The sequence below is a fragment of the Helianthus annuus genome, chromosome 5, assembly GCF_002127325.2.
Source record: "Helianthus annuus cultivar XRQ/B chromosome 5, HanXRQr2.0-SUNRISE, whole genome shotgun sequence".
Lineage (NCBI taxonomy): Eukaryota > Viridiplantae > Streptophyta > Magnoliopsida > Asterales > Asteraceae > Helianthus > Helianthus annuus.
Genome location: NC_035437.2, coordinates 123,827,884 through 123,839,171, shown reverse-complemented (window position 1 = coordinate 123,839,171; position 11,288 = coordinate 123,827,884). Strand labels below are relative to the sequence as shown.

Below are 11,288 nucleotides of genomic sequence, written 5' to 3'. Positions count from 1 at the left end.
AGTAACAATGAATAAAAACAAGTGTTGGTATTAAATGGCAATGTATACATAGATACAGATATATGTAAAGAAGCGTTGAATATTGAGGGGAGTTGCTTTGAAAGTTTCAAAACCCACGTGTAATCAACCGTTGACTCTTTGATGATGCCAATGAACCGTTGACTCTTGGGCCATAAGTTTTAGAATTTGATGATTTAGTTATTAAATTTCTTTCTCCATCTATATTTTAGAGTAAATTACATTTTTGATCCTTTGGGTCGAATTTTAGAAATTGTATTTTTTTTAAAAGGTGAACTTCATTAAAAAAACCGAATCTGAAAACCGGGACGGACAAACAAGACAAGACTTACATATTCACAAATTTACACCAATCTCCCCAATCAAAACTACCTTTCTTAACTCTATATTTGAACCAGCAGAAACTAACTACCATAATTTCACTAAACACTTCTTCAACGCTACTTCTTTTGTCGTTAAACCTCAAGTTATTTCTAGCCTTCCATAGCACCCAACACGCAGAGAGAACGATATCATGTATGACTTTCCGCTCCACCGACCTTCTGACTCCGATCTTGTGAATCTCGACCAAGTCTCTAAACGAAAAGATAAAAAACTTCGGGATCCTACACCAAAAACTGATCTTCTCCCACACACCCAAAGCTAGAGGACAAGCCGTAAATATGTGGGCCACCGAATCCAGGCCTTCATTGCAGAATTTACACCCATCGTCAATCAGAACCATGCCTCTTTTTTCAAGAGCCTCCACCGGTAGGAATCCTATTCATATCCGCACGCCACGCGAAAATGTTGCATTTCTTTGGGACCCATTTACTCCACTTCATAACGTATCGATTGCTGAAGTCACGGCTGGACACGATAGAGCGTTTCACAGCCGCAACAGAGAACCCATTCGAACCGTAACCCAACCATTCCCACCTGTCGGATCCAGCCGAAAGAATGACCGACGCCACTGCCGTCCTAAGCAACAACCATTCACCCAACTCTTCGGTGGAGTCCGGGTCGTGCCTCCAGAGCCAAAGGCCTTCGCCACCAAGACGATCTAAAACACTACAGTTTTTCACAACCTCCAATTTGAAAAGAGCGGGGAATTTTTCTTTTAAAGGAACATCAACAAGCAACGGATCAAGCCAAAAAAGGATATTGTCTTCTTTCCCCACCACTCCCTTGCATAAGTTCCGCAACGGAATATTGTCGAACAACGGGCGTTTTAAGATTGAAACTATGTTGTTCCAAACCCCACCATAAGCCTTTTTAACGGGGAGAAAATCCCAATCCAACTTACCGTCATGGAGAGCGTTAATAACCTTAACCCACAAACTACCTTGCTCATTTTTGTACCTCCACCCCCATTTTGATAAAAGAGCCGTGTTAATGTCTTTAAGATGCTTAAGACCTAAACCACCCATGCTAACAGGCGAGGCAACCCTTTCCCAAGCAACCCAATGGACCTTCTTTACCTCCGAGTTTCCTCCCCAAAGGAATTTTCTAATAAGAGCCTCCAGATCATGAATAACCTTGACGGGGGCTCGATACAAGGAAAAATAATAGCAAGGGAGACTTTCAAGCACCGAGCGAATAAGAACGACTCTACCTCCAATCGAAAGAAGCGAAGCCTACCAAAGCGAAAGACGTTTCTCAAACACGTCAACCACCGGTTGCCAATTCGGCGTCCGATTCATGTTTGATCCCACGCAAAGGCCAAGAAATTTGAACGGAAAAGTATCCACTTTGCAGCCTATAAAATCCGCCATCTCTTCAACCTCTACCGGCTGCACCCCCACCCCCACCAAATTCGACTTACTCAAGTTAATTCTGAGGCCCGAGCACACATGAAAGCATTTGAGAATTCTAACCAGGTTTTCGATGTTTTCGATGCTCCATTCTCCCATTAAAATCACGTCGTCCGCATAAAATAAATGAGAAACAATCGGACCCCCGTTCGGGAGAGAAACTCCCTTGAAAATCCCCAAACTACAGGCTTTATTAACCATGCATGAAAGAGCTTCCATGACGATGACAAAGAGGAAAGGAGAGATAGGATCGCCCTGACGCATACCTTTGTGACATTTGAACTCGAAAGTCGGGGAACCATTAACCAAAACCGAAGCCCTAGCTGAAGACAACACACCCTTAATCCATGAGCACCACTTACTAGAGAATCCCATCTGGTCTAGCATATCCAACACGAAGTTCCAGTTTATGTTGTCGTACGCTTTCTCAAAATCGACCTTGAGAAAAAAGACCTTTTTCCTAGTCTTTTTAGACCAATTCTGGATTTCGTTGATGATAAAAGGACCGTCCAGGATGGACCGGCCACCAATGAAGGCGGACTAAGACGTTGCTATGATCGAATCCAACACCCTTTTGACTCTATTCGCCAAGATCTTCGAAATCACCTTATTAACAATACCCACCAAACTGATCGGCCGATAGTCATTTAACCCGATAGGGTCGATCACTTTGGGGATCAACGCAATAAAAGAAGAGCCACACCCCGTGCTTATAACCCTATTAGTGTGAAAATCAGCCATAATACTTACCAAATCATCTTCAAAGAGGTTCCAGAAACGCTTGATGAATCGAAAGTTAATACCGTCGGGGCCTGGAGCCTTGTCATCACCACATTCAAACACCGCAGTTTTTATTTCTTCCTTGCTGAACCGAGCATCCAACATCAACGACTCTCCGTTCGAGATCTTACTTATATCTTCGCAAATAAGGCGAGGCCGATTGACCCAATCCTCCACGAATTTCGATTTAAAAAACCTATAAACCTCCTTTTTGATAAGCGACAGTCTTGACACCCAAGAGCCATTAACCTCTAACCCGTGAATCGAATTGGAAGCTTTCCTGCAATTGACCATAGCGTGGAAGAATTTGGAGTTTTCATCTCCGTCCTTTACCCACTTTATTCTCGATCTTTGTCTTAGGTCGCTGCTTTTCCGCTCTTCTTCCTCCTTTAAAACTTTTTTACTTTCTATAAGGATCCACTCCTCCTCTTCGGTAAGGTTCCTGCCCAACAAGATCTCCTGAATTTCCTCGAGATCCGTCAAGGCAGCAGACACATCTTCCGAGCTCTTTTTCAGCATCTCATCCCTCCAAGCCTTAACATCCGCTCTGAGGATGCCCAATTTTTTCATGAGACGAATATCCGGTGGGCCAAGAACCCCAGGATCCTTCATCAAAGCCGAAGCCACCACCTCACTAAAACCCAACTTATCATGCCAAGAATCAAAAAGCCGGAAAGGCTTAGGCCCAAAATTAGCTAACTCAGTCTTCAAAATAATCGGACAGTGATCGGATAGAAACGACGACACCACTTCCACACTCGCTTCAGGCCAGGAGCTGAAGAACCCTGAATTAACTAGGAATCTATCTAATTTACTTTGCTTCCTTCCGTCCGACGACGAGAACGTAAATTTATTGCCTCTCATATTGTACTCAATAAGCCCCGCATCAAAAATGAAACTGTTAAAATTGGAAGCACATGACGTTTTAAACGAGCAATTCTTTCTCTCCTCCCGAAACCTAACTGCATTAAAATCGCCCGTCACTACACACAGACCGTCCCAAGCCGATATCACCTGAGTAAGATCATCCCACAAAGATTTTTTGGCCACTACACTCTGAGGGGCATACACATTGATGAAGCTCAGCACCAATCCACTACCTGTCAACTGACCTGTTATCTGGAGAAAATTCATGTTTTTGACCACACTAGTCAACTGAAACACTGACAGATCCCATATGCATAATAACCCCCTGGATAACCCAACAGAATCCACACTCTCGAAGCCAAACGATCTGTTACCCCAGAACCCCGCAACCACCTCCGAACTCACAGAGGAAACTTTCATCTCTTGAATGGCCATAAAAGAGATCCCGTGTTTAGATTTCAAGTTCTTTACCCATCTTTGTTTTTCCATACCCCCGATCCCGCGAACATTAAACGATAAGAAATTCATAACTCCACCGCATTAATACCTGAGGAACCAAAGATTTTGCTAGCCTGCTCCAGCTTCTGCCCAAAATCAACACCCACCTGAGCACCGATACTAATGGTGGCTTCGATTTCCTTCTCCACGACATTTCCTGAATCCCGGTTCTCCTCATTCAGATCCTTGATGGGGCTCCCCGGATGTTGCGAATCGTCCACCAAAGAATCCCTCGCTCGCGTTGCTGGACACTAAGACGAATATTTCTCTCTCATAATATGTACTTCTATTTTTCGGTAACTTGTACATGCTACTAATAAAACTATCTAAAAAAAATTATATCGAGTCAACCAATTAAAACAAAACACTACCATACTTTTGCTAAAAAGGGTAAAACGATCGAAAAACTATAATTTTAAACTGAGGGTAAAATTGTATTTTTTTTAGGACAAATAAGCGTGTGCGAATAAAAATTACATCGAGTCAACAAATTAAAACAACACTACCCTAGTTTTGTAAAAAAAAACACTAAAACAATGGCATGACACTGAAACGTAAATAAACCCTCAAAATAAACCAAACTACCAAAGGAAAAAAAAATTATTAAATCTTAAGGATTCTATAGTAAGTTTTAAAGTTTAAGGGTTGCAACATAAATTATTAAAGTCCAGGGTTTTAGTTAGGCAATTTTAATTTACTAAATAAAAAAATAAATCAACTTGCATGTTTAGATTGTCCAATTTCTAATATTTTTTCCACACACCACTTCCATTATTGTCTTGCAATTTATTTCCGCATGTATATGAATTGATGCTGCATTTGAAAAAAAACAAAAAAAAAAATATTTTAGTGGATGTCATATGGCATCCACCGGTTGGGGGCCGCCATTCTTCACCAATTACAAGCGGCTGCCGGTCTTCTCTACCAATCACAAAAATCTACTATTCCCTCTCATCCTTATTGTCTTTATAGGTAAATTAAAACCAAAGTACAAACAAACATACCGAATAAAATGTCACTTATAGTAAAAGCTATTTTTAGGGTCCGACGAGGGTAGGATGAGGACAAACATTTCTTCTATCTCAAGAGATAGAGAAACTACTCATTGACAATCCAGCTCCAAAAACCTTTTTTTTTTCCTTTTACGACATGTTAAATATAGTTAGCCAGGTAACAGATCTTGTGAACAATCTAGGTGTCAAACACGATTTAGCTGGCTTTATGCATTAAAAATACATATTAAGCCACTTTCATTGAGTCATATAACCCGCGAGACAGAAGCATGTATGAATCGAGACATTCATAAGTAAATCGGTTGAGATTACCCAATGCAATGTATAATATCACGAATTGTACCCATTCATAGTTGCTGATCATGTGGATATTATACAATCATACCGATAGTCAATAAGTTACTATTGATGGATTGTGTTACTGATGATCAGTTACTACTAATGACAATAGTTCCTATTGATAGAGCAACCAATTAGCGAAACCCCTACCAACGGCTCAGCCTGAGTTCTATGCACTTAACACCTCCTACCTCCAGTGGCCAGGGCGAAGTATAGAAGGGGCGGGGAGGGGCGCCCGACCTCCCGAACTTTTCGCTCAGTAGTGTTATATATATGTAGTTTTCGTATAGAAATTTTTGGGTATATACGTTTTCGACCCCCCCCCCGGTCATACGGGTCAAGCTTCGCCACTGCCAGGGGCGGAGCTTGACTAAAAGTTCCGAGGGGCGGAAAGTCATGGGACCCAATTTATATATTGTATAAATATTTAGGTAAAATAATTGGGGGACGATCCTTTATAATTTTAAAATTTTCGAACGAAAAATCGGAAATTTTACACTTCTAATCTAAACATTCGGGGAGTGGAGGGGTGCACCCCCGGGTTTCTACTAAGCTCCGTCCATGCCTACTTCATATAGATTTCTCTTTGATTTTAAATAAATATTAGTTAGCTAAAATGACTTGATAACATTAAAATGACTAGTGATGAGTATGCATTAAAAGGGAGCAAAGAAGATTGAACACAACTTGTAGAGTTATGCTTATTGTATATAACTATAGGGGAAGTTCATTTGAGAAGAATCTTCTTGTAAGAAGAAAAATAAATTAATCTAGGCCCTACATTTTTTTTGATCAATGGTTGTGAATCAAGATATAATTTTGAGTGAATTGCAAGAATTGTCCTTTATCTTTATGCCTGTTTGCAGGCGGTGTCCTTTATGTTTAAAATTGACGAGTTTTGTCCTTTATGTTTAAAAATCAAGCACGTTTTACCCTTTGGGCCTAACACAGTTAGTTTTTTTCGTTAAATCTTGTCGTGTGCCTTGCACATGAGGGCAATTTTGTCATTTTATCTCTTAGATATAAGTAACCATTTTATTAAAAAAAAAACACTTTAAAAGAAAGATTAAAAAAAAACAATTCTCCCTCTCTACTCCATTTCCCTCCTGTGTACTCCATCTCCCTCCCTCTGTATTTCATTCAAGCAACAACCACCACAACCTCCTTCATCACCAACACAACCTCCTTCCACCTGTTTCCACCATAACCGCCGCCACCACCACCACCACAACCTCCTTCCACCATCGCCACCACTACCACCACAACCTCCTTCCACCGCCACCACTACCACCACAACCTCCTTCCACCACCGCCGCTACCACCACAGCCTCCTTCCACCACCGCCACCACACTTCCTTTTTCTTTCTTTGTAAACCCTTCGTAACCCACCACTATCACCACCACCACCACCACAACTCCAACTCCATTCGGCCACCACTTTGGCGGCGACTTAAACGCCTCACTACCGCCATTCCGGCCATCATCTAAACCATTCACCAGCACCACTCCGGCAGCCGACACTGGAACCGCCTTCACCATTTTGATCGGAACGCTTCAACCCATGATAACCTCCTTCAGATGTGAAACCCATGAAACCATCGCAGATCTCTTAAATTTAGCACATCCCTACGTATCTGGGTGCTTAGTGAGTGATTTCATCTCTTAACACGCACGCACTCTTTCTAAATCCCTGTAACCTAAACGCCTAGGCACGAATGAGATGAAACAAGTGGTGGGTGCGTTTAATGGTTATTATCAGATCTGGAATTTTGATTGAAGATTGGTGCAGCTATATTGATTTTAAGGGGATTATTGGTTTTTGAAATTTTATTGATTTTAATGGGATGATTGGTTTTTGAAAATTTGATTGAAGATTGATGCAACTATATTGATTTATTTGAGGTTGTTATATAAAATTGATTTTTCTTATTGTAACTATATTGTTGTTCGATGATGAAGATTCCATAGAATGTTACAAATTTAGTAAATTGATAGATGAAAAGAAAAAATCAATTATAATTCTATCAGTGATTGAAGACCCAGATATGGGTTTGATTTGGGTGGTTCCAATGTCTAGAAGGGATGAGAGTGAGGGTGAAAATCTTTGCAGATTTTTGACTGTAAAGGACTGTGACTAAAATACCCTTTTGTAATCTGATTTAACTGAAAAAATTGACTAGGTTAGGCCTAAAGGACATAACGTGCTTGATTTTTAAACATAAAGGACAAAACTCGTCAATTTTAAACATAAAGGACACCGTCTGCAAAGAGGCATAAAGATAAAGGACAATTCTTGCAATTCACTCTATAATTTTTATCTACTTTTAATTAATGCTTTAATTAATAAGGGTTGGAAAGACATTTGATGTAGAATACTAATAAATATTATAAAGAGTTACTCAACTCTTATTAATGTCACCATAATTTCCTTCTTCACCACCATTAATATGTTAGCCCTACATCAATTTTATTAAAACTGACCAAATTATTGAAAAGTGTTGTGTCCTACACATATTTTATTATGATTCGCAAAATTATTTAAAAGTGTTGGGGTCCTCCACATTATGTACGTTACATCAAAACATTGTTTTTATGGTGTAGGAAACGTTGAATATGTAGGATCATGTGCATGATTGTTTTTATTGTGTAAGGTGCAAAACTATTTTATAGGATGACTCATTGAATGATTAGGGTTCATTAATTTGAATAGCAAAAAATAAAGAATAGACTCATTAAATGATTTATTCAAATTACCTTTGTACCATTATTCTTTTTAGAGTAAACTGCCATTTTGGTCCTTGTGGTTTGGTCACTTTTGCCACTTTAGTCCAAAACTCAAACTTTTTGCATCTAGGTCCCTGTGGTTTCAGTTTTATTGCCATTTTGGTCCAAAAATGAAATCATGTCATATTTGTCTTATAAAATCCTGTTATTTTGTCCTTTTCCGCAGGGGCAAAATGATCATTTCTTTTTTATAAATAAATTACATATTTTATAAGACAAATATGACCTGATTTGCCCCTGAGGAAAATGACAAAATTGCAGGATTTTATGATACAAATATGACCTGATTTGATTTTTGGACCAAAATGGCAATAAAACTGAAACCACAGGGACCCAGATGCAAAAAGTTTGAGTTTTGGACTAAAGTGGCAAAACTGACCAAACCTCAGGGACCAAAATGGCAGTTTACTCTTCTTTTTATTCTTAATTTATAATTTCTTCTCATTTGAACTCTCCACTGTATATCTATAATGTATTTTATATTGGCTCTTGTGTTGGCCCTAAAACCATATATATTTAAATCCTTTTAAAATCTCACTGCTACAACGTGTGCTTTTATTTTTATATTAACAATTTTCTACATCTAAATATAATCTAACTTTACACTTGCAAGATTTAAACAACCATTTTGTAAGAGGCATACATCATACCACTAAATCATGGGTTATTTTTAGATAAATAATTTACAATATATATGGGTGTCACAATTAACAACGGTAAATACATTCACATAGTGGCGGATCCAAAGATTTCTTTTCACCGGGTTCCTTTTGAAAGATTTTCACTAATTCTCACTATTTTTTTAAAAATCATATAAAATTTCCACTATTTTTTTTCCAAACCGAGGAGGTTCCTGGGGACCCCCAAAACACCACTGAATCCGCCACTGATTCACAAACAAGCGTCTACATGACTTTCGCGTGTCCAAAACACCTATCATTTGTTTCTCTTGACACAACAAAGATCACTTCAGGCGTATATAGATACAATGTATGATACTTAGCGAAATTGAAGGTTCGAAAGTAGAATATAAAAAGTCACGACCAATGAGGGGGTGTTAGGCAGCTGCCTGACACTATTCCCCCTCATGATAAATGTAGGATATATAAATAAATGTACTAACAAGCCCTTCACCTTCGTTTTATTGCACCCAAACCTTTTTTTTGGGGCACGCAGGCCATACTAATTTTACCAGCAAACAAGAAGAGTAGATGCGATATTTGAGGTCGGACATTTTTATTCTTAGTATCTCATGTACAATGACTAATTTATCTAAAGTGTCACAATAAGTTTAAAGAATAAAGATTTCTCAGACTTTACATATAAAAAAAAAAAAAAAACACCATCTTGTTACTGTTACTAAAGGATGAAAGTTTCCCCCAACTTTCTTCACACATAAATAAAGATGTACAAATTCCAAATAAAATGATAACAACATTTGTCACAAGATGTATTATTTGCAGGAAGAATCCATGTTAAACCTGAAAATTGGTCAACCAAACAATACTTTAGAAAATGGCACACAATCAATTATATTTGATGGTTGTATTTGTATCATTCGGGTGGTACATTATGACCAGTGGCAGACCCAGAAATTATTTGCCGATGGTGAGGATGAGTGGTTCAAGCATATTTTCAAGAGGTGCGGTCGGGTTTTTTGCCTAAAAAAATACACTAATTTTTTTTAATTCAAAGGGTGCGCCCGCCCGCCCATGCTGACACTTAGGTCCGCCCCTGGTTATGACTTGGATAATCTATGAAATGATCTACCTTGTTATCAATGTTGTTAGAAAGCCAATCCAGTCCCTCGTATAGACCTTCACCAGAGGTGGCAGACGCGCTCTGGACATACCTAATACATACAATTATTCAATACATCATCATCGTCATTGTTATCCATTCATCATCCATATGTTTGTGTGTGCACATGTGACAAAACGTTACCATTTTTGTTGTCCGAGAGAATGCAGACCAAGTTTGTCAGTGATCTCAGCAGCATTCATTGCATTTGGAAGATCTTGCTTGTTGGCAAAAACAAGCAACACTGCATCTTTTAATGCAACCTGTAACACAATCAACAGATGCATCACATTGCCTAAATAGTAAACATATTCCCATTGCAAATTGCTACAAATTACAAAATTACCTCCTTAAGAAGCATCATGTGTAGGTCATCTCTGGCTTCATCCACACGATCACGATCAGTGCTATCAACCACAAATATAAGACCTTGTGTATTTTGACAGTAGTGGCTCATTATAGGTAGTAGTCTATACTGAAAACAACTGAAGTTAGCAATTAATTTACATATCGTAACGTTTTTTTTTTTCAAACATTCACCGACTAAATCCACAGGGATCTATATCTATATCTATATCAATATCCACATACAAAAAGGTGGAAATACCATGGTTTGAGCACCAAAATCCCACACACTGAAGCTGATGTTCTTGTATTCAAGTGTTTCAACATTGAATCCTGCAAAAAAATCATAGAAATAAACATTTGATTCGACAAAAATATTAAAAATGAAATTGTAGTTTTTATTATAAATGACAGGTTCTTGTATTAGCTAATTCTTCACTTGAAAATAGATTTGATCAATAAAAAAAATCAAAAATATTTTCGGTTTTCTATGTTAATTATCTTTTAAATGCACACTATTCTTGTCTACAAAATTACTTTAAATCCATAATATAACAAGATATATCAGTGATAGAAAATTTTACTAAAACAATTTGCATCGAATAAAGCTAGAAGAATTGTTGATAATGTAAGGTACCGATAGTAGGGACAGTGGTGACAATTTTGCCCAATTTAAGGTTGTACAAAATTGTGGTTTTGCCAGCTGAATGGAGACCAAACATCATGATTTTAACCTCCTTCTTGAACATGAAACTGAATAGCTTGGTAAAAGACTGTCCCATATTTCTGTTACAGAGAGATGATGAACATAATCTGATGTTGTGTGAGATGCAAATCTATACATATAATAAAGTAAACCAATGTGTGACACGTGTCATTCATTGGAGGCGTCTATTTTTTGGTTTTCCCGCCTTTCTTTCATATTTATCTTCTAACAATTTATCTTTTAATTTGTAGATAATATTAAATACAAAAATATTTAATAATTGTAAATAATATATTAAATAGAAAAATGTTTATCTGATAACTATAACCCTTTTATTGAAGTTTT

General features: G+C 38.1%; 1 protein-coding gene across 1 annotated transcript; it reads right to left on the bottom strand.

The window, feature by feature from the left end:
- Positions 1-9,311: 9,311 nt before the first annotated feature.
- Positions 9,312-11,035, bottom strand: LOC110940963 (ADP-ribosylation factor). Its single transcript, XM_022182529.2, has 6 exons — positions 10,875-11,035; positions 10,500-10,570; positions 10,239-10,367; positions 10,037-10,155; positions 9,863-9,944; positions 9,312-9,573 (listed from the first exon to the last, which is right to left on the bottom strand). The coding sequence occupies exons 1-6, from the start codon at positions 11,017-11,019 to the stop codon at positions 9,568-9,570; spliced, it is 552 nt and encodes a 183-aa protein (XP_022038221.1). The 5' UTR covers positions 11,020-11,035; the 3' UTR covers positions 9,312-9,567.
- Positions 11,036-11,288: the final 253 nt, after the last annotated feature.

What these genes read in the sequence shown, in the direction of transcription:
- LOC110940963 (XM_022182529.2), bottom strand. Translation starts at nt 11,019, where the DNA reads ATGGGACAGTCTTTTACCAAGCTATTCAGTTTCATGTTCAAGAAGGAG. An exon ending in ACATGATGCTTCTTAAGGAG is followed by an intron (nt 10,156 to 10,238) that starts GTAATTTTGTAA and finishes ATTGTGTTACAG; the next exon opens with GTTGCATTAAAAGATGCAGT. An exon ending in TCTCTCGGACAACAAAAATG is followed by an intron (nt 9,945 to 10,036) that starts GTAACGTTTTGT and finishes TGTATGTATTAG; the next exon opens with GTATGTCCAGAGCGCGTCTG.